At 40.5% G+C, this 22,883-nt stretch overlaps 2 protein-coding genes across 3 annotated transcripts in view; one reads left to right on the top strand and one right to left on the bottom strand.

The window, feature by feature from the left end:
• Positions 1–8,992, top strand: part of VRK2 (VRK serine/threonine kinase 2) — a 99,942-nt gene extending 90,950 nt beyond the window's left edge. Inside the window, exons 12-13 of the mRNA XM_084799578.1 lie at positions 1,464–1,610; positions 8,609–8,992. Coding sequence (XP_084655704.1) covers positions 1,464–1,610; positions 8,609–8,950 — 489 coding nt within the window. The 3' untranslated portion in view covers positions 8,951–8,992. The remainder of the gene's footprint in view (positions 1–1,463; positions 1,611–8,608) is intronic.
• Positions 8,927–22,883, bottom strand: part of FANCL (FA complementation group L) — a 66,716-nt gene continuing 52,759 nt past the window's right edge. For both annotated transcript variants that reach the window (XM_084799579.1, XM_084799580.1), the window contains 7 exons: positions 13,997–14,147; positions 11,967–12,050; positions 11,681–11,726; positions 11,518–11,599; positions 10,647–10,763; positions 9,462–9,533; positions 8,927–9,064 (listed from right to left, as the gene is read on the bottom strand). In XM_084799579.1, coding sequence (XP_084655705.1) covers positions 9,029–9,064; positions 9,462–9,533; positions 10,647–10,763; positions 11,518–11,599; positions 11,681–11,726; positions 11,967–12,050; positions 13,997–14,147 — 588 coding nt within the window. In that variant the 3' untranslated portion in view covers positions 8,927–9,028. The remainder of the gene's footprint in view (positions 9,065–9,461; positions 9,534–10,646; positions 10,764–11,517; positions 11,600–11,680; positions 11,727–11,966; positions 12,051–13,996; positions 14,148–22,883) is intronic.

The following is a 22,883-nucleotide window of genomic DNA, read 5'->3' as shown; positions in this document are numbered from 1 at the left end:
ATGTGCTTAAAACCTACTAAGAAAGTAGATATCATATTCAGACGTGATATATGTACGGACTCAACCATGGTATTTCACAATGCGCGAATGTCAAAACAGAGTAGCACACAACTTAAGTCTTCATTTGTTGCTTGTGTCTCAATAAAGATGGAAGGAAAACCCTTTAACTAATTCAGAGCATGTTTCACAATGACCGCTATGCCCAGTGTTTCAGAGGGTGAAACAAGTATTGGGGACCTTTCTTTTACACTACTGAAATACATACCAAGTACGTGTGTATTTCTTACTAAGCAGGAGGGTGGATTCTCGGTTCCGTCAGCTTTCCCAGTGGACTTAGAGGGTACATGAACAAACAGTAAACTCCAAGTGATTTGGAAGCATTTCCAGTGTGCAGGTTAGTGAAAGGCAGTGGTTTTGCCATTCATTAAGATGCTGAGATCCGGGAGTAGATGGGAGTAAAGGAGAGTGTTGTGACAGCTGAGCCCCGCCTTCAGGGCAGTAGCCTATTTCAAAGAGAAGCAATGAACACCCTTGGCAATAGAAACTGGAAATCGAGAGGCTACAAATTAAGGCTCTATTTGCCCAGCCAGCATAATTTATTCTCTATTTTGGCACTGGCTACTCCATTATTTCCCCTTCGGCTGTTCCTGTCTCCTGCTCTCCGTTTAACCCAGGGAAAGAGGCGGCAGCACTCTGAGCTGCTGCAACCGTGAAGCTGCTGAACAAACACTTCACTCAAGGACCTTCGCTGGCTTTCAATCTTCTACCTGTGTTGTAGGATGTGCCCTCTATTCTTGTGTCTACTTCAAGGTTACTGAGAGTCAGTCATTCCCCAGATGTCACCACAGTGTGAAAAGGAAGCTAAGAGACAGTGCGCTCGTCATCAAGTTAACCTCCAGTACTGGTATAGGGCGCCAGATGACATGAACTCATCCTGCACAAAGGTTAAACTACCTGCACTCTATGTAAGCAACATCATAAGCTCCATGTATACTTGCACATTAATTAGCCTCTCTTCAACAATAGGAAAATAAGGTCCTAATTAATAGGAATTTAAGCTTGACGATAACTGGATCCACTCGCAGCAAAGGTTAATAATGAACTCACGTGCAGTTTGAAAAATGTGACAATGTTCCATAAAAATACAATTTTCATTGTAAGCAAGTTTTCTGTGAAGATAATTTTTAAAGTATGTGTTACAGTGACACAAACCTTAATGGGTATTTTCCCATTGATGAGGAAGAGTCTGGATCTTGCTAGGTATTGCAGGGGTTGGGGGAAGGTTGGTTGGTTGTTCGTTGTGGTTTTCTACAATAGCCATTGTTGCTTTTGATTTGTGTGTTTGTCATGTCTATTGTTAGGTAGCTTAGGTTTTTAAAGAATCTGGACATGAGTGAGTTTTTTTTAAAAAAAGAAATGTCATAGTTTTCATTTCATTATATATTTTCACTCCATACCAACAGGTTGATTCACCAAAGGTCACAAGAAAACCAGCCACCAAGTTTCCACCTAAGTTCCCAGAGAGAGTCTGTAGAGAGGCAAGTGCACCACGGAGAGAGGAGTGTGAAGAGAGCCAGCCCGGCATGCCACTGAGCAGAGCAGTGGGACAGGTGAGAGTCCCTGCTGGCCTCTTGGTGTTACTTAGAATAAACACTTGGAGAATTCACACGCCCTGTGCCCAAGGCCAAGGTTGCATGATTTTTGTCAAGTGAAGACAGAAAATACCCTGTCCACCTGGTACATTTAAAGCAGCCTACAGCATTTGTTTCAGGAACAGGAGATACACACGTGCACAGATCTGATTACTTCCCCTAAGAATGCAATGAAGCGCTTGGATTTCTTGTGTCACCTACCATCCATCAGTGACCCTTCTGTGCACATTCTGCCCTTCCTAAATTCCTCTGCTCTAACCCTTGCCATCACAAGTAAGGCCACCATCTGCCTGTCGGTGGGCGGAGTTTGGAATCCTTTGGATGGAGAGAGTGACCTGCCCTTTGTGGCTGACTCACGCAGACAACAGCAAAAGGCCTCCCTAAGCCGACATCCTACACCAGGAAAGCAAAGCATACAAAATTTATCTGGAGAGAAAAGTAAAGTTTAATTATGTCAGAATAGCCAGCGTTTCATTTGATTTGTGCACCGTTATTCTCACATGGTCTGAAGCAGTTCACAGTGTGAAACAGGATAATTTAATACCCCCACCTTTCTCACCCTCCACCCAAGAAAAATTGATATATGGGGCAGCTGGGATGTTAATCACTAAACTGAGCACTGAATTTGGCTCTGAACTTCTTGGCAGCTGAGTCAAAAATTAGAAGTAGAGTTATGCATTTCTCATCCAACCAGCAAACAAGTTTATCCAGAGAGAAATGTTGCTGTGAGTGCTCAGAGGAACCTTTTACATTTATTCAGTATGAAATAGCATTATTTGTGGTTTTATTTTAAATCTTACATACAGAAATCTATTTCAAATGGGCATATTTTATAATCCCACTTGTAAAGTTAAACACAAATACTGCTTGGTGACAAAAATCAGGAATTCTAAGTCTTTAGTGTGTACTGGAATCTCTTGTCCCACAGTGGAGGGGGACCTGTGACAGTTGGTGGCCAGGTTTTCCAGTGTAGCAATGCACTGGCTTTGGCTGGCCTGGCAGTGGGATGGATGGCACAGAGGTCCTCAGGCCAGCAGCCCTTCCTTTGCTTAGTCTTCTGACTTCAGGATCAGCTGATTCTGCTCTCTAGATTAGGTTTGCCTCTTAAACTCTGCGATGGTGCAGTGATACCATCTGTAGTATTTTATGTCTGCTCCTTTCATCCATTACCTTTCAAGATCTTTGCATTCATCAATATACCAATAATTCCTTGTCACTGTGCAACTCATGTGTCCATAGACATGGGGAATCACTTCTGGTTTAATAGATTTACAGAAAATATTGTATTAATTCTGCCCAGAGACTGCTCTGGACATTGCATTTCTTATGGGACACCGCATTATTAGATCACTAGGCAAAGAAACATGTGTGTTCAATTATAAACTGTTGGCATATAGCAGGCAAGATGGCTTACCAAGTAGAGACGCTTGCCACAGACCACCTGGGTTTGATTCCAGGGATCCACATGTTGAAAAAATAGGACTGACTCCTGGAAGATGCCCTTTGACCTCAACACATGGGCCATGGCATGAACACAGCTACTCAACCCAACAAATAAATGTAAAATCTTGGCAACTACTTGTAGCAAGTGGCTGTACCTTTTATATGCACAAGTGTTCTGGTCATTCCTACACTTTGTCTCCAACATTTAGTATTGCCAGTCATTTGCACTTAACTACTTTCACATGTGGATCAGTACCAACTGGGGAGTAGAGCTGTTTGTATGATGACTAATAGCACTGTTGTCACTGGCCATCCATATCTTCTTCTTTGGAGGGTCTTTGTAAGTGCTGGGATTCATTCCCTGCATGTGAGTTATGGAAGCCTTTTACACAGTCTCCACACAAGATCCTTAGCATGTTTCTGTAACATGGCTAGCCTCTACCTACTCATAACACTGTTCATTCACAGCTGTTTTCCGACTCTCAGTCCCTGTGTATGGTGGGAGGTGGGAGTGGAGGTCCACTCCTTTACACTTGTCTTATCACAGCATCATTTCTTGGAATGATTCTTTTCCACTTCCTAACTAAATTCCTTTGGATGTTATTTTAGAAACCAGCTAAGTGTGCGAGCGGGACTGCTGGGCTGTTTTCTAGTATTTGCCTTTCCTTACACCAGCAGCACACTACACGAATCACTGTAGCTTACAGCACATCCTACAGTTAGGAATTCAATGCCTTCAGTCTTCTTTACAAACTGCAGAGCTTAACCATTAAGCCTTGCTCTCTCTATAAGATAATTTTTAATAATTATTTTCATATACTATATTCTGATCATAGTTTCCTTTCTTCTCCTTCCAACTTCTCACCCATCCACCTCCACACCTTTCTGCCTCTCCCAAGAAAACAAACCGGCAAATTAAAAATAGCAAAAACCAGTCAAACCAGAACAAAACAGAAAAAGGCCCAAGAAGCATATACACACACAGAGACAAATACACACGCACACATACAAAATCAGAAACCATAACATATAAGCAACAAAGCCCATAAGGTAAAACAAACAAGCAAACCCAAACAAAACATGAGATCAAACATCTTGAAAAAAAGTTCTCTGGCTCTGCCATTGCCTAGTTGTGGCTCTTGTTATTAGCACTCATCTACTGCAGGAAGAAGCATCTCTGTTGATGGCTGAGCAAGCAGTTGGGAGCCATTTTATTGTTGCATTCCTGTAGCAATTAGTTTTTTGCTAGGTATCTGGGCTACCTAGTCTCTTGTTCTTGGCCACCCAAACAGTGACATACATGGTTTCCAACTCATGCCTTAGGCCTTAAAGCCAATCATAGTGGTTGGTTGCTCTACAAATTTTGTGCCACTATTGTACAAGTTTATCATGCAAACAGTTCACCATTGTAGACCTCAGGGTTTGTAGCTAGGCTCTTTACTTTTCTCCTCTGGTAGCATGTTGAGTGCCTTTCAGTATTATGAGCAGTTGTCAATAAAGGGGACAATAATGGTGTCTCTAGTTAAGCACCAGGTTGACTTTTTTTATTTCAGTGAGATATGTAGGTGTTGTCTTCTGTAATGGGGCCTTACTGTCAGTTCGTAAAGAGCAAGCTGGAGCTTTGACAATAGCCTGAGTTGTTTGGAAGTTTCCATGGGGCCACTTTGGCCAACATTCATTTAGACGGAACCCATTCCTGGCACTGGAGGTTTCACTTGGTGAAGAGAGATGTTTAGTTGGGCCTTTGTCTCCCGCCACTACTTGGTGACTCCAATTTAGATTTCCTTTCTTCCTTCATACATACATATCTCAAGAATCTTCTACTGTAGTAGGTTTCCGTATGATCCCTCAAACAGCCCATAGTTTGTTCCTCGCAGTATTCCCTCCCTTAACCCCCTCTCCTCCTCCTCTCTTAAAATTTAAGGATGGCCTTGTTAGCTTCCTCATAAGCAAAGCAATGCTATTTTGATGGGGATTAAGGAGGACAGGTAATGCACTGCTGCTTCACAATGTATCAACTTACTTCTTCCCTCAAGTACCAAGCTTATTTCATAGCTATTTTTTTTTGTATATCTGGGGTCACATAAAAAGGAGTCAGCAGGGGCTGGGCATGGTGGTGCACGCCTTTAATCTCAGCACTCGGGAGGCAGAGGCAGGCAGATCACTATGAGTTCAAGGCCAGCCTGGTCTACAAAGCGAGTCCAGGACAGCCAAGGCTACACACAGAGAAACCCTGTCTTAACTCCCTAGCCCCCAAAAGAGGAGGCGTCAGGAGTTGAAAATGTTTATGATGCCCTGTGTTAGAGAAATCCTGGAGTGCTGTAAGCCATTTAATAGTTAACTCTGATGAGGGCTCAAAAAGAAAAAAAACTGATGGAAATACAACAGATTGGGTGGCATGTGGTGGCTTACTGTTACAATCCCAGTAACTAGGAGGCTGGCACATAATGGTTGCCATGAATTTAAGGCCAGCCTGGGATTCTATGCAATAGAACCACAGCCAATTCTGAGTTGCCTGCTGGGTAAAATGAATCTTAGAAAGATGATACCCAAAGCCATCTTGGTCAGGTAGGCCACCCTGGCTTTTTCCTAAAAGTTTTGAAACAAATTGCTGGGTTTTCTTCACTTGTGAGCCTGTAGTAGATGATGCTATACCAAGATGTTTTGAGAGACTCTCTTTTGTTGTACTCTAGGAATGACCATCTTCATGCCATTGGACTTGTAGTTTATTGAGCTTCTTTCATCTATGGCTTCACATTGTCATCAAATTAGAAGTTTCCACCGTAACCCCACCCATGTTATATTTCCTCCTAAGCACATGTGTGTAAGATTACTTCTTTGCACAGAAAATGAGGCTCTATTTTTTTTTTTTTAGGTCAGTCTTGCTCTTTGGATATTTCTTTGCCTAGTGACAGGATAGCTGTCAAAGCATCGGTACCTAACTAGCAACGGAACCCAGCAAGAAATGGGTTGGATCTTCTATGTTGTATTTTTCAGTTACACAACCTGATTATATTTACCTATCTCTGCTAAGATTCCTTTTATTAATGTTTAACTTTTCCTTTAAGTCCTCTCAAGTGTTTGGAGTCTGTCCACTTAACTTAATCATATTATGACTTCTGTTTAATGTTTCTTCTGGTCTCATCTACAGTAAGCATAATCTTAAACTTGCAGATGTTGTGAAGTCTAGGCTATTTTCTCACCTTGTATATCCCTTGTTATTTTGAAATGCTCTTAAAGTCCCTTTATATACTTGTGCCCAATTTTATTGTTTTCTATTTATTTCATCAGTCACAAGGAGTTTGATACCCACAGGACTTGGCCTGAATTTGCATTGGTATTTCCTAAGCTCCCCAGTGATTACAATGTGCATTCAAGATTAGTAACGCTCAAAGGATGGTCTTCTGGGGCTGGAGAGATGCTCAAATTGAGAGCACTGTCTGCTCTTCCAGAGGTCTTGAGTTCAAGTCCTAGCAACCACATGGTGGATTATAACCATCTGAGATCTGGTGCCCTCTTGTGGCGGGCAGGCACACACACAGGCAGAACACTATACATAATAAATAAATCTTAAAAAAAAAAAAAGATAGTCTTCTGGAAGCAATACTATTAGCATTTAGGGCTTAGCTATTTGCTACATGATGCCTGGCCTGTGTGTTGTAGGATGTTCGGTAGCATTCCTACTATGTGTCCACTAGATGCTAATAGCGCTTCCTCCTTGTGTGACAACCCAAGTATTTGTAGAGACTGTATTCTCCTCAGTGAGTTAATGTCACTCCAGGTTGAGAGCCAGATAGATTACTGCATTGCCTTAAGCCTTTGCCACTCCTGTGAACCAGCTGTGCCAGTGTTTCCCAGTTCTGGGGTAAACGTTGCAGCTGTACACACACACCTAAACCAGAGAGAGCAAGCCACGTTTTAACACGACCATCTGAGTGCCTTCTGCTGTGGTCTGATGGGACATGTCTCCTATAGCCTTTCTTGCTGGAATACATGGTTCCCAGTTGATGGCAGTTTGGGAAGGCTGTGATACTGAGAAAGTGGAGTCTTGCTGGAGGAAGTCCCCTGACCTTGCCCTCCTTTTGCGGAGGTGGTGTCACCACCCAGGCTCCTGCTGCTCTGCCTTCCCTGCCTGCTTCCATGGCCCTTTCCATCTGGAACTGTAAGCCAAAATAAGCCCTTCTCCTTCAAGTGGTTTTGGTAAGCGCATTTTATTACAGCAATGAGAAAGTAACGAGGAGACCTTCTCATATATGAAAAACAGTCCCTTATGCAGACACCGGGAAACTTCTTTTAGGCACCAAGGATCAACTCAGGACCTCGTATGTACTTAAACAAACACTTTACAGTGGAGTTACACTTCAGCCCAGCAAAATTTTAAAGTGTCTAGTTTGAAAATATGTTTGGTCTTATAATCCATACTTTTTCCCCAGAACTATTCAACTGTACTATTTCAGTGTAAAAACATTCATAGACAAAACAAATGGATGTGGCTGTGTCCCAAGAAAACTATTCACAAACATGCAAGTTTGTAGAAAATGTGTAAACTTGTCCACCAGTATACTGAGCATCCATTAGCTGTTGCTGAGAGACACTGTAAAAGTCACAGAAGGTCCCTCTTCAAAGGCTAGTAATGTGGAGTCTGTTCCTGATGAGGTACACAGACAACTTTCCAGTGGTTCCTGGCCTTAGGAAATTTGATTGCTAATTTCTTTCTCTTTGTGTGAGAACGATTTTGTATCCTGGAGAAAAAAAGTCAATGATCTTTTTCTAGTGACAAAGACTGTCTGTAAAGTTATTTTCATCTGAATCTCAAACAATAATATATTCATATTTAATAAGAAAACATCTCTTCTAAATGTATCTTTTGTTTGGTTTTTGGTTTTGCTTGGTTTTTCCATTGTTTGAGTCAGGATCTCACTGTGTAGCCCTGACTGACCTGGCACTTGATATGTAGAGCGGGCTGGGCTTAAATTCAGAACTCTTCTCATGCACAGGGATATAGGCATGCACCACTGTGCCTTCCTGACCTTTGAAAGTGACCATTTAGGAGGATGGGGTTGACGGAAAGCTGCTTAGAGTAGCAGTGCTGAGGATGCATGATGGACGAATGGTGGATGGATGAATAGTGAGGAAGATGGGTGTTTCTTTGCTTTCTTAGAGATGAAGCTGTCTTCTTCTAAATTACTCAGTAGCTGGTAGAAGGACAGAGGGTGCCAGAGGTCACCAAGCTAAAACAGAAACCGCAAGTTTGGACCTCCATCACATTAAGTAGAGAGCGGTAGTCAATGGTAGTTAATTGTACCTGTTTCAGTACACGTGAGACAAGTCCACGTCTATAGCATTGCACAGCCACTGCCTTGCGAATACTCTGCACTGTCGCTATACACCAAATGTCAACATGTTAGTTTAATGACCAGACTTGCTTGCTGTGTTGTTTTATTAGCATTGTTACAAAGTACACACTAAAGGCCCGGGAAGCTAAGAGCCAACAAAATATATTTCTTTCGTAGGAAAACTCGAGGAGAAGAACAGTCTATGAGTACTCTGATCTTCTGAGTGAAATGCACAGTTTTCGGCAGCCACCCAGCTATATGAGTCCCCAAGCTTCGTATCGTAAGCCCTATGTGGACTGTGCCAGGAGAGATGCAATCAGGAAGCCGAGACCCCTGCCTCCGCACAGATGCACATCCCCGGGCGATGTGCACGGCACAGACCTGGAAAGGCCCCCAAGGCTGTGGCATGCAGTTCTTCCGTTGACCCTGAGCAAAGAGCCAAAGGCAGAGGTGTACTGCTACGGACTCACTGCATTCTGCCTGCTGATATTAGTATGCCTTGCTTTGTATTTTCTCTAACGTCACCAAATAAATTGTTTCTTGTTTTTTAACAATTCTTAACATTCCACCTCTTCACAGGTGTGTTTTATTCTTTCTTCATGGTTTTCTTCCAGACATTTTCAAGGTAATTGGCTAGAGAGAGAGAGAGGGAAGGAGGGAGAGAGAAAGAGAGAGAGTAGAGAATGAGAATATATTTTTAACAAAATTCTGTGCACATTCTTAAGAATTAAAATAGTACTTTAATTTACTATTGACTTTCTATTAGAAATGATTTCACCATACAGTTTCAAAATATTTTCTTAGGATTACCAAGAGATCAAAAAGATATAACTTTTTTTGATCAAAGATACCTTGGAAATTAAGATATATTTAAGGCTAATTTGTCTCACAGGAAACTATCATAGTTTGATGAAATAGAAAACAACATATTTTAAAACCTTCATGTAACCTAATATACTACCTATCCAGTTTCTATTACACATTCCCCAGAGCCAGGGACACTGTATGAAATGTGAATGACATGGCTTACCTTACTACAATAGGGACATTCGCCAAACAAGACGTTAAAGCTCTGTCTGCTGGTGCTCAGCCCTCTCAGCCACTGTGCAGGAGGAAGTGCGGAACAGCGTCAGTGCGTACACGCCATCCCAGACTGACTAGTTCTGTTTTCTAAAAGGAAAGCCTTTTCTGAACCCACGTTCTCTTACTATCATACTAATAATTTGGAGGTCAGTATTCAAATTTAGACTATAAACTTCTAGTGTATAAGCCGTGTATGGGCCCTTTAAGACTTAGCTGATAACTACACACTTTTACATGGAAAAGAGACATACACGGGGATTTATCCAAGTTCTGGTGGGTCATATACCTAAACCAATTAATCACATATCAACAATTTCTCTGTAAAAGTTATCTTAGGATTTTGAGTTTTTGATCTTATTTCAACAGTAGGTTAATTTTTTACTCTACTGATTGTAAGTATGAGGCAATCCATTTTTTAAAAGATTAAAATGGATATTCACAATCACAAAAGAAAGTACAGATTCCATTAGAATTTCCCGAGCAGACCTATTAAGAGAGGGTGGACAGCACTATCTGTATTCTGCCCCACTTCAAAAGAGAAACGCTGAACATGTCCGGCCCTTTCCCATTGGCAGGTGATTTGCACAGAGACAGTCAGTCCTGTGAGCTGTGCCCTAACAGGAATGCTACCCAGATGAACTTTCTGAGAGATGGAAGCACAATTCATGTAGAAAAGATGCTCAGGTCACAAAAACCTGTGAGTATTCAAGAGAGTTGCTGTATTTACCCAGTACACACATCCAGCTGCACAGAAGAACTACTTCCTGCTCACTAACTTCCTCACTCCACCCCCTCTGCCCCCTCATCTGGCACACCTAGAGAATTCACACAGTGGAGACCGACATTTAAGATTTCACTTATTCCTACCATCGACTTCTTACGTGTCAATACGCTATTCATTGGTGCATTCTAAATTGCTTTTGCCCTGAGATTCTTTGGCACACTCACTAGTATCCAAGATGAAAAAACTGAAGCCTGGGAATTTAAACTAGTAAGTTAAACTTAACTAGTAAAGTTAACTAGTAAACTAATATAACCGAAATACTAAGAGGAGTTGGTGGCGAAAGAGGGGACTACTTTGGTACACAGACCTCAGAATCTGTATCTCATATGCAGATGACTGCAACTTTACCTCATATAAGCACATTTGATGGAAAGGCTGTCCACACTGGGGATTATCACATACTTGGTCAGGAATGGACCCATTAAGGTGGCGGGCGTAACAGATTCCACAGTCCATGCTAAAGTCCTTCAAAAGGAAAGTGTGTGTGTTTAATGTACATATGGTAAGATCCGGAAGGACAAATATGATATACATAATACTCACTTTTATATCTGTATCTTATAAGTAGTTTCTGTATTGTGGAACATACAAGCAGGTGACAGCACCTAGTCACTTGCACTCAAATACACACAGATTTCATTTTTGGCTGACAAGATTTTGGGGTTTTAGTATTTTTCCATGTACATAAACACGCCTGTGTACACACAAAGACAGATCTGACATCAGCTAGTGAGCACCCCATTGTACAATTCTGTGGCAAAGGGACAAAGAAAATCATCGCCATCATTTATAGTTGTCAGCAGTAGCTCAGTCCTGAGTCAGGCCTGCCTTCTTTATCGTTACAGCGTCGATGGTGCTGCTTGCTTCCGAACAACTACCGTTGTCCTTCACAAACTTACAGCAAACTAATTAAACCTGCACTGTAGTCATCTATAAGCAGACAGTACAAAGCCCAAACATCTCATTAGTGTCTCTTCTTTTCTTTGTAGTTTTAATAAATGTGTCTGTCATTAACCCCTTCGCTGCTGAGGACCATGAGCAAAGCACACGTGAGCCACCTATTAGCAGACCTCAGCCAGTTCGCTGGCACCAGTTAACCAAGAGCTCCGTGTTACAACACTCTCCCAGTTCCTTTCTTTTTTGCCTTGTTTTTCTGAGAGAAGCATTTAAATTTTATCATTCACATAATGCAGACTATTAGAGCAATAATTAAACTTACAGATTCTTCCAAGATAGTACGAGCTGGAAAATCAATTTCTAAAACGTCTTTCAAATTTTGTAACAGACTATTTTCTGGATCCCTAAAAACATAAAAAAAAAAAAATCCCTATAAAGTCTGCTAAGCCATAGAACAAGACCAATTATATTGCCAAGGTACCTACCATAAATGTATGTTCCCACTCAGCTTGATTCCTAGGGGTTTTATCACTTTGGATATTAAAAAGAGGAAAAAAGTTTTAATAATTTAGGCTTTGTTGCTCTTGTTGCTGCATACAGCATTTGTTTAGCTATTTGGCTTAAAATCTAAATGATCTATTTTGTTAAAAAGTATAAGTTTAAAATGAGAAATATATTTACAATAACTGTAATATTAGTATTCTGAATATATGACAGCATTAGACAGGATCTTATGAACCTGTCCTGGTTCTTCACCCTGAACTCTCATACCATGGTCAGGTCCCAGGAAGCAAACCTCAGGAAGCATTGCAGGGTGCCTGGGGTCGACCTCTATGTTTATGGACACGTTAGTCCCTGAAATGAAAGAAGCAGCTTTTAGATGTGAGTAGCTGGCCAAGCCACCTCTTTTCTGCTCAGGAAAACCCAGCCAAATGTTTTTTAGCGCCATGTAAGGTAAACATATCATTGTTTAACACTGACAAGTATTTTTGAAATTATGACTGTCCTTACAGATTCAGGGACCTCAACCTTGAAAAGACAAGAGCAAAATTTATATGAGTAACTTAAGCTGGAATTCTGGTAATTATGTTCCAGTAAGATTTCATTTAAAAAGTTTAGTGGACTGATAAATGCTGTTAATATATAAACATTATACATTTAAGTAATGAAGAAAAGTACTTTTTGTAACTTTCTTTACAAACTTAATATTTCATATAATTATGGTCAAACTAATAGCTGGCAATAACTGACATGTCTAAGGAAACTTATATAAAAACTTTGTACTTGTACTTTATGAAAGTTAACAAATGTTTAATTCACATTAGACAGATGTTTGTCTTAATACTTACCTCAAAGAAAGTATTTTTGAAGCTGAGAAAGATGACTTTACTTAGCACTAGGTTCTTTTACAAGCATACCTGTATTGAATATGTACAAATTCCCCAAAGCTTCCTACTAGTCAGTGAAGTTATGTTAAGATCAATTTCAGCTCACTTTAGTAACAAAGTGATATGATAAAGTCTATAAGCTTTTTGATAAAGTTGGCAGTAAAAATTTAAATAAACAAATCTGGCAAAAAAAAAAAAAAAGTCAAAGTAAAAAAGAAATACATGGTATAGCCATCCAATGAGAAAAAATAAGATTTTATCAGTACAGAACACACACTTCTCATCAGCCTTGGGCAACGTTGTCTACCACAGGCCAGAAAGTGCTCTCACTTAGGCAATGGCTATAGGAACACATCTTTCAACTCAAAGCTTGGCCTGAAGCGGGAAGAAGAGCTAAAAGTAGACACAGAATGCGACTACAACTTGGCTTTTCAAACTGAGCTATAGGAAATCTAATAAACAACACTGTTCAAGAATAATTATTTTAATGGGGCCATGATGATAATAAATAATGACATTTCTCTAAAGAAAATGTTTTCAGTCTTAGCATCCACTTGTTGACAAATACACTATAATTGGTTAATTATTCCAGCTAGAAAGTAGCACGCTGCAGTTCCGATCTCCCCAACCCCACCCATCTCCCAAGCTGTGTAGAGAGTACAGAGGCTAAGCTGCTACTGACCGGCAGGATTCGCATCACTACTTTAAAATGGGATGTAGGTTTTACAGTAGCATTTAACAAGGCCAAAGCTGAGGAAAATATTCCTAGCAGCTATTACCATAATATGGTGAGAAATATTATTTAAAACTCTAAAATCTTTAAAAAGGTTAAACTCTAAGACAGACTTTGTTTTGTTTGCTCATGAGGAAAATAACCTCTGGCAGAGACAAGAGCGTGGCAGGGGCAGGAGCACCAGCACCGCGCCCGCGCTCCTGCTCCCGCTCGTCAGCTGTGTCCACTCATCAGAAAGGGGATACTCGTGCCTCAGGGCTCACTTGGCGCCTTATGTTTTCTCTCAGCGGCAAGACCCAATTCAGTGTCCTTCCCTCGCTATCTTCTGTCAGAAAGTATTGACAGATCTTAGCTTCCACGGAAGATGAAGACTTCATTATTTCTAACACAGGCTTCTGTTCTGAGCAGTGTTCATTTTGAATTACCTACCCTACAGTTTCTGTGCCAATTAAATATGGTGTGGATGTGGCCGCCACTGGAGCATCGCCTTCCTTAACGAAACACCTGTCCATCTAAACAGTTACATTGAACCAATGTCGGTTTTAGTCTTAAGAGTTTCAATAGCTGAATCCATACAAAGAAATTTCATCTAAGATTTTAACTGCTATTTTCAAATGTGTTTTTGCAAATAATATAAAATAAAATGAGACATCTGAAAAAGTCTCGTCGTCCTTCCCTACCTAATACAATCCTGCGTGCTGTAGCACTCCGCGGAGGCTTCTCTGGTTCCAGCACCCAGGTCTTCTCATCAATTTCATCCATAGCATCCCAGAATGTCTTCAGCGTCTCCAAGGCCGCCACAAACTGACTATAAACGTTCACCAAGGAGCTCTGTGAAAAGACAGAACCTGGGAAGTTACCAAGCTTTACCCACAGAAAGCCGGTTTCCACTCAAAACACAGTCCATTCAGGCCCTTGAGGCAGCTTTACTTCCCCCGAACGTGAGGCGCAGGCACCAATGCTCCCAGTGCTTCCAGTGCTCCCAGTGCTCCCCGCCACGGCGCCAGCTTCCTTACCCTGAGCAGCACTGGCACTATCTTTGTCACTAGTCTACCCATCATCAAGAATGGTCTCCATGAAACCACGTGATGCATGTTATGCATATGAACAGAGATCACATAAAGTGACAGATAGGAATAAACATTGATGCTATATTATCTACAGAGCACTGAGCATATACCTGTACGTTTACTACAAATTATTATTTTGCTACAAAATGAAATTAAATACAGTGTTATGCATAATTACACTAGATTAACTTTAAGTATTAGCAAACTTTGCAGACTTATTTACTACAAAAGTATAAAAGTGATCAGTTTTTTTTCTGGTTGTTGTTTTTATTTTTATTTATTTATTTATTTTGCTGTGCTGGGGATTAAACCAAGGATACTAGGGAAGTGCTCTGGCACTTAACTTTATCTCCAACCAAGCTTTGCATTAATTTTTTCTTTTCTTTTCTTTTTTTCTTTTTTTTTTTTTTTGGTTTTTCGAGACAGGGTCTCTCTGTATAGCCTTGGCTGTCCTGGACTCACTTTGTAGACCAGGCTGGCCTCGAATTCACAGTGATCCACCTGCCTCTGCCTCCCGAGTGCTGGGACTAAAGGCGTGCACCACCACGCTCGGCTTGCATTAATTTTTTTTTAATTCTTAAAAAATTTACAACTTTTCACATTTGATATTTAGTCAGCCTCTGAATTCAGTTTAAATCATATGAGAGTTAGCTTAAATACATTTCACTTAATAAGCCATGATTGATTTTAAAATTAATTTGTATTTTTTCCTTTTAGAAAAGGAAAGCATTTTTTCTAATATATTATGATGTATTTAAAAGGTAGAACTACTTGCTAAAAATTTTTGTATAGTAATATAAAAATTAGTACTTTACTGTTTCAAATATCCAAAACATGTACCAAGTCTGGAAATAGGACAGATATATTGTCAACAAAATAAGTGGCAAAAGAAGCATTGTGTCCCGAAAACGCTGTAGAGTAGAGCTTGCTCACGCTTGCCACCCATCGCTGCAGTGGCTCTACAGCTTCTCAACTCTGAGCTTCACGTGTGGGGCTGAGCATAAGAGTGGGGCCTAAAACCCTTATGTCTGAAAATAGCACTAAAGGGAGCGTGTCTCTTTTTATGGCATGCCACATTAAGGTGCAGATGTAAGTAACAAATAACTAAACTCTGATGTGGCTAGTTCTAAAATCAGTGTACCAGGGGCTTCTTCTTGTTCCATCTGTATCTATACCTGTGTATGTAAAATATATGAATTTTGCTCTTTACCTAATGTTTAGCCTCATTCAAAAAGAGATGGCAAAGCATTTTCATGGCAGAATCTTTTACTTGAAAGTATTTACAAACACACTGGCCATTTCGCCTACATATAAAAATTCTAACTGCACTTTGAACAATAAATGCTTTTAAAATAAGAAAATGGCAGTTTAAGGGAAAACTGAACAACACAAATAATCCTCAATCTAGACGTAGATGGCAGAGAAAGGAAACCTTAGGCCTAAGAGCCATTATTCGACTTAACTAGAAATCTTTCAGAGCAAATGCTTCAAGGGTAGCTATACATCCCAGAGAAACTGTTTGTCAGCAGCCTCAGGGATGCAGAAGATGGGGCTAAAATGATCTCACTAAACGCCAGAAGACAGACGGGGATTGTTTAATTTGCTGTCAAATCACACACCAACCCTTAGTTTGAAATTATCCAATTAAAATCCTAGGTTATTATTACATGTTAGCAATAATATCCACACAGACATATCAAAAGATAGTGTGGCCAAAGTTAAAGTCAAAAGTCATTATTATGAGGAAAGCAAGGTCTTTAAGAAGCCAACTTTTCATTCTATAATGTGCACAGTATAGATGTCACCAAAACTATTGGTATGGTTGACATACTGATATTTGATAAAGAGTCTGTCAACTTCAAATACGCAATATAAAATGAAAACTCAAGTCAAAAACAAGTAAGAGCACCTTAGTAAGAGCAGCTCTTATTAAACATTTTACATAACCCCGAACCATGGTCTGAGGTGTATAAAAGTCACACCTCTCTGAAAAGATCTGGAAACATAATTTATTTACAAACTAAAGACATCCCTACCTTATGATCTAGCAATTCCACCCTGAAAGAAGTAATAAAACAAGCCCACAATAACAAGGCTATAAAGATGCCCAGTCCATCTATGTTCACAAAAAACCCCAAACCTGTAAAAGTCCAGATACCCTGGCAAAGAAGAAAAGAGAAAAGATGAGAACAAATTCTTAATCTTAACCATCATAGTTATGAATTTAAAACTGTACTCGGGGTGAGGGACTGAAGCCTATACACAAAACAGCATGTTCTGTTTGTCCATTTAGGTGACATTTAAAAGAGGTGCAGTTAAGTTAGAATCTATCACAGCAATGAGAACAAACTGGTTACTTGCTAGGACGCTGTAACTACAGGAAACATTTTTCCAAATTGTACTGTACTTTTATATGCCTAAAATAAGCTGCCCAGTGTGAGACTCTAGAGTCTGAACCAACACAAGCTAATGGGTTGTGTTTCCTGGTGTAACACAATCCCCTGTGCACAAGAAGGCATAATTACATCAAAACTCTTCTTAAAGTACATGTTACCTTTTCCACGAATATGGGTTCTAAAGATGGGCTACCAATATATGTTATCTTAAGGGCTCAGGGGAGGATCTGGTCATACAGATAGCACAGAGGTCATCTAGTTTATTAGCCACCTCTGGCCTTGATTGTGGGAGTATGGGGGAGGCCTGTTTGCAGAGACCCACACACACTTCCTCTGCCCTCATGCTGATTACAAGCCGTTTCCAAGGTGCTGTTGGGGTATCTCCATTAGAGTGTATGGCTAACCGTACTTTTCTATATGTGTGCCTGTTGTTTCTTCACTCTATGTCACCCCAGGTAGGGCAGTCCATAAACTGGACAGTTCATGATGAAACCTTTTCTTCTTTAAGCTGCTTTTAGCCACAGCATTCTTTCATAGCATCATAAAAAAGTAATATAGAAACTGGCACCAGGAGTGGGGTGTTGCTGTCATAAACTGACCATGATGTTTTGGGGAGGACTATAGGAGGTGCAGAGCTTAAAGGGATGTGTTCTAGGGTCTTGGTAGATACGAATGTTGGGAGACATGCAGATAATGGAGGCCTGATTTGTGAAGTGTCAGAGGATAGTCAAGACTACTGGGTTGTTTGGCAGTTTGTTTTAAGAATCTATAGATCTAGCCAATGGGCAGGAGATTCTCCACAGTTGAGTGGAGAGTGGGGTCTGACTTTCACATGTACTCTGGTGCCTCATATTTGACCACGTCCTCTGGATGGGGAGACCTGGTGGCACTCAAAGGATAGCAGGCTACCAAGAAGAGACTTGATACCCTATGCGCATATAAAAGGGGAGGGGGCCCCCCTCAGTCACAGTCATAAGGGAGGGAAATAAGGGAAAAATGAAAGGGAGGGAGGAATGGGAGGATACAAGGGATGGGATAACCATTGAGATGTAATAAGAATAAATTAATAAAATAAAATTAAAAAAAGAATCTATAGTTTCTGGTCAACTGAAGCAAAAAAATTATTTTTCTTATCAGGAGGCCAGCACCACTGACGTGAACCTGTGCATTATTAAGACAAGGATGCTAGTCATTTGAAGCTGAAGAATCAGCTATGATTAATGAGAGAGATCAGCATCATTAGTGTGAAATCTCTGGGGAGTATTTTCCCAAGTACAGGAACAGAAGCTATGGTCCTAGGGAGAAGAGCAAGGCTGCATCTCAAGTTGTAGTTGGACTTAGTAATTCATGTACTTAATACTGGTATTGAAGACATGAGAGGTAAGAATGACAGGGTTATGAAGAGTGGTGCAGGGCTGGCACTATGTGGCAGGGCCACTGTTCCTAATGAGGCTAATGGTTAGGGTGCAGCCTCTGTTGCAGTGAAGAAGCCAGGACACTAGAGAAGCCAGGACCATGGGATTGTCACCAAGAACAGTGGCAGGTATGAAGTGGAGCTGTCCTGAGCCTACAAAACAAGCTGTGTGTGCATTGGATGGCAGTTCTGGAACGGCACTCAAAACCTTTGGAATCCAGAAGATATGACTCTCAAGACATAGAGCCATAGAATTTGGATTTACATTGCTGGGGAATGGTTTTGCTTTGGTCTGATATTTTCCTATGCCCTGATTCTTCTCTTTCGGAATAAGAAAGTGTAACTTGTTTTCAACTTTACAGGAGTCCACAGTTGAGAGTCTCTTGACTCTTAGACAACAAACTTTTAAAGGACTGAAACTTTTTTAAGTAGTGAGACTTCTCAAGTTGTATCAGATTTTCTATTAAGGTGCTTATATGAGTTCATGGGGACACACAAAAAAGGAAAGGTTATGGTTTAATGGTGATGTATTTGTCAAATTGATAAGGGAGGAAATGACCTGGTTGGCTTTTATTGTCAACTTAACACAACCTAGGTCACCAGGGATGAGGGAATCTCAATTGAAGAACTACTTCAATCACACTGGCCTATGTGCATGTATGTGGGGTGTTTTCTTATTTGCTAATTGATGCAGAAGGGCCTGGCCACTGTGGGTGGGTACGTCCCTAGACAACTGGTTTGAGCTATGTAAGAAGGCATGGAGAATGTGCCAAAGAACTAGTGAGTAAGGAGCTCTGCTTCCTGCTACTGCTCCTGTGTTCTGTGCCTGCTCTGGCTACCACCAATGACAGACAACCTGGAAGTGTAAGCTGAAGTCAGCCCTTTCTTCCCCAACTGATTTTGGTCAGCATTCTTACCACAAGCAACAGAAAGCAATCAAGGATACCTAGATGTACAGTTACTTACATGCACATACATACACATTATAGGCTAGGATCTACATATAAGGGAAAACATGTTTGTGTGTTTCCTTTCTGAATGTGGGTGTCCTCAGTTAATGCTATAAGTTTTCAAACCATCCACTTTCCTGCAAATTTCAAGATTTTACCTCTTGTTACAGCTGAATAACATTCCTTTCCCATGTAAATGTTCATATTTTCATATATGTATATATATAGCATTATCTTTATCTTTTAATCTGAAGGTGGACATCTAGGTTGGTTTCTTTTTTCTTTTCTTTTCTTTTTCTTTTTCTTTTTTTTTTTTTTTTTGCTACTGTAAGGAGAGCAGCAACAAATGGAGAGGCAGATATTTCCATAGTAGGCTATGGATTTCTCTGGGCACAAGCCTAGGTGTGAAATATCTAGGTCATGCGGCATTTTATTTTTAATTTCTTGTAGAGGCTCCACATTGATTTCCATAGTAGCTACATCAATATGCACTCCCATCACCAATAAATCTGGGCTGCTCTTTCCCACACCTTCCTAGCCTCTGTGGTCAGATTTCTTGCCCAAAGTCGTTCTTACTGGAGTAAGGACATATGTCAAAGTACTTTTAATCTGGGTTTCTTTGATCTCTGGGAATATTGAACACTATAAAAACTTATTGGCCACTTGTGTTTCTTCTTATGAAAACTGTCTGTTTATTTCATTAGTCTGTTCTCTTTTCTTGCTGTTTAATTTATGCTCTTCTTTCCAAATTCTAGATACTAGCTCTTTGTCCAGAGTAAGCTGATATATATGTTCTCCTAGTCTGTGGACTCTTTCTTCTGTTGATGTTTGGTTTTTGGTTTTTGTTCTGTGCAGAAGCACTTTCGTGTGACCACAGCTGTTGATACTGAGGCTAGTTCCCATGCTACTGAAGCTCTGTCCAGAAAATTCTTGCCTACCCCATTGTCTTAAGAAGTATTCCCTATATTTTCCTCTAGCAGTCAGTTTCCACATTTCAGGTTTAAAATTAAGGTATGTGATCCATTTCAAACTGGTTTTCATACAAGCTAAATTATATGTGCCTAGCTTCATTCTTCTGTAACTGGAAATCTTTTCTTATTCAATATAGTATTCAACATCTTAGCTATAGCAATTAGAAAAGAAAAAGACATTAAAAGGATAAAAGTAAGAAGTCAAACTGTCCCTATATGCAGATATGATTCCGTACTTAAAAGACATTATAGAATCTACTAACAAACTCTTAGATTTAATAAAACTGTGCAATAAAGCTATATGATACAAATCATTATAGAAAGTAGCCACCATATTATAACAACAATATAATCTCAGTGAAATAAATTAGAAAAAAATATCTCTTTCAAAATAACTTAAAAAGAAAAGAAAACTCACTAGGTACCTAGAAATGCACACCTAATCAAAATAAATTACAGACCTCTACAAGAAAACCATGAAACTATTAGAAAAAAGTAAAAGAAGATACCACAGGATGGAGTTAATGTTGTGAAAATGCCTATAGTAGCAAAACTAACCTGCAGTGTTAATGCACTACTCAGGGTTATTCTGCTGTTGTACTTTGGAATGAAGACAGCCTTACTCCACAAACCAGGGTGGGGACACAGCATCAAGCAGCAAGGAGTGCAATGAGATGCACATCCTGTACCTTGTACTATACTGTAACTTGGAAGTATTAGATGAGCTTGTGAAAACTGAACCCATTTATAAGATTGGTCCTGCAGAAGAAACCATTCTATCTTGAACCTAAGATGTCCAATTTCAAATCTATTAAACAGTCTTCATTTACAACATTCAGTGCAAAATTAAATAAGCAAAAATCACAGAAATGGATTGTACCCTTCCTTATCCAATTTAATACAGCAAAAATGAATACTGAGTCTACTAAATACTATGTCCTGTATTAGGTATCAGTGACACTCCACACCGAAAAGCATGGCAGGTGAGATCATGAACTATAGTAAAATCTCCAGTTCCACACTATGCTCTCTGGGTCAGTTATATCCTTCTCAGCAAGTGTCTTAGCCATGGTTTCTTTTGCTGTGAGGAGACACTATGATCACAACTCTTTCAAAGGAAAACATTTAACTCGGGGCTGGCTTACAGTTTCAGAAGTTTAATCCATTATCATGGTGGGAAGCATAAGAGCATGCAGGCAGACACGGTGCTGGGGAGGTAGGGAGCCACTATGCCCCATCTGAGCTACTTACACTTCAAAGGCCATTTTCAGTGACACACTTTAGCCAACAACACTGTACCTACTCCAACAAAGCCACACCTCCCAATAGTACCACTCCCAATAGGCCAAGCATTCAAACCCATGACTCTATATGGGCCATTCCTATTTAAACCACCGCATTCCACTCCCTAGCCCCCACAGGCCTACAGCCATAAGATAATGCAGAAATCCATTCTGTGCAGCATCAAAAGTCCCCATAGTCTATAACAATTTCAAACTTGTTTAAAAGTCCATAGTTCAAAGTCCCTTCTGAGAATCATGCAATCTCTTAACTGTAATCCCCTGCAAATCAAAATGAAAAAGCAGAGCACATAATTCTAACATATAATGAAGATATACATTACAATTCCAAAAGGGAGCAAAGTGAGGAGATACTGGACCTGAGTTAAGACCGAAAACCAGTTGGGCAAACTCCAAATGCTGCATCTCCACGTCTAATGCCAAGTGCTTGTCAGATGTCCAATTCCTTTCCTCCTTGCTGACTATAACACACTCCTTTCTCTCAGGCTGGCTCCACTCCCTGTAAGCAGCTTTCCTCAGGAGGTACCCCAGGACTCTGGAATCTTCAACATCTTGGGGTCTCCAAGGCAACCCAGGCTTCACCTTCACAGCAAATACACCCTGACACATGCCTGGCCCCAGAGGCTTTCCTTAGTTGAGGAACAAGATTTAACAGCCTCTTCCTTCTGTCTTTGACTCTAAAACCAGAACCATGTGTCTGAAGCTGCCAAGTTCTGCTGCTTGCTGGGGATGGAAAATACCTGCCTTGTTCAATTACATCTTTACCAGCTTTCTATTTTGGATGGTTTCCTTCATTGTCTAAGGCCTGGCTGTCCTGAAACTCGCTCTGTGGACGAGGCTGGCCTCAAACATTGAAACTCTTCAATATAGCAGGCAGACTTTTTGAACAAGGGCAGAAAGCAGCCCCATTCTTCACCAAGAAAGGTCTCTAGGCCACATACTAACATTCTCTTCTGAACCCTTTTGAACCAGGTCCCCACAGCTCAAATCACCCTCAGCACCACTGTCTTCCATGTTCCTACTAGCATGGCAAAGTGTCCAACTGCCTTTTTAATCCAAAGTCCTAAAGTCTCCATTCCTCCCAACAAAAGCTGAGTCAGTTCAGGCCTATCTCAGCAATACCCCAGTCCCTCATACCAACTTCTGTCTGAGAGTTTCTATTGCTGTGAAGAGACACCATGACCACAGCCACACTTATAAAGGAAAAATAATAATTGGGCTGGCTTACAGTTTTAGGAGTTTAGTCCAATTCTGTCATAACACGAACCATAGTGGCCTGTAAGTAGGCTTAGTGCTGCAGAAGGAGCTGAGGGCTCTACATCTGGATCAGCAGACAGCAAGAGAAAAGTAAGCCACTAGGCCTGGTCTGAGCTTCTGAGTCTTCAAAGTCCACCACTCCCCATGACAAACTTCTTCCAAAACACCTACCTCAACAAGGCCATACCCACTCCAACAAGGCCATACC

The sequence above is a fragment of the Acomys minous genome (genome assembly GCF_964271855.1).
Source record: "Acomys minous genome assembly, chromosome: 10".
Taxonomy (NCBI): domain Eukaryota; kingdom Metazoa; phylum Chordata; class Mammalia; order Rodentia; family Muridae; genus Acomys; species Acomys minous.
Note: the sequence above shows the minus strand (reverse complement) of the source record. Positions and strands in the feature narration are given on the sequence as shown.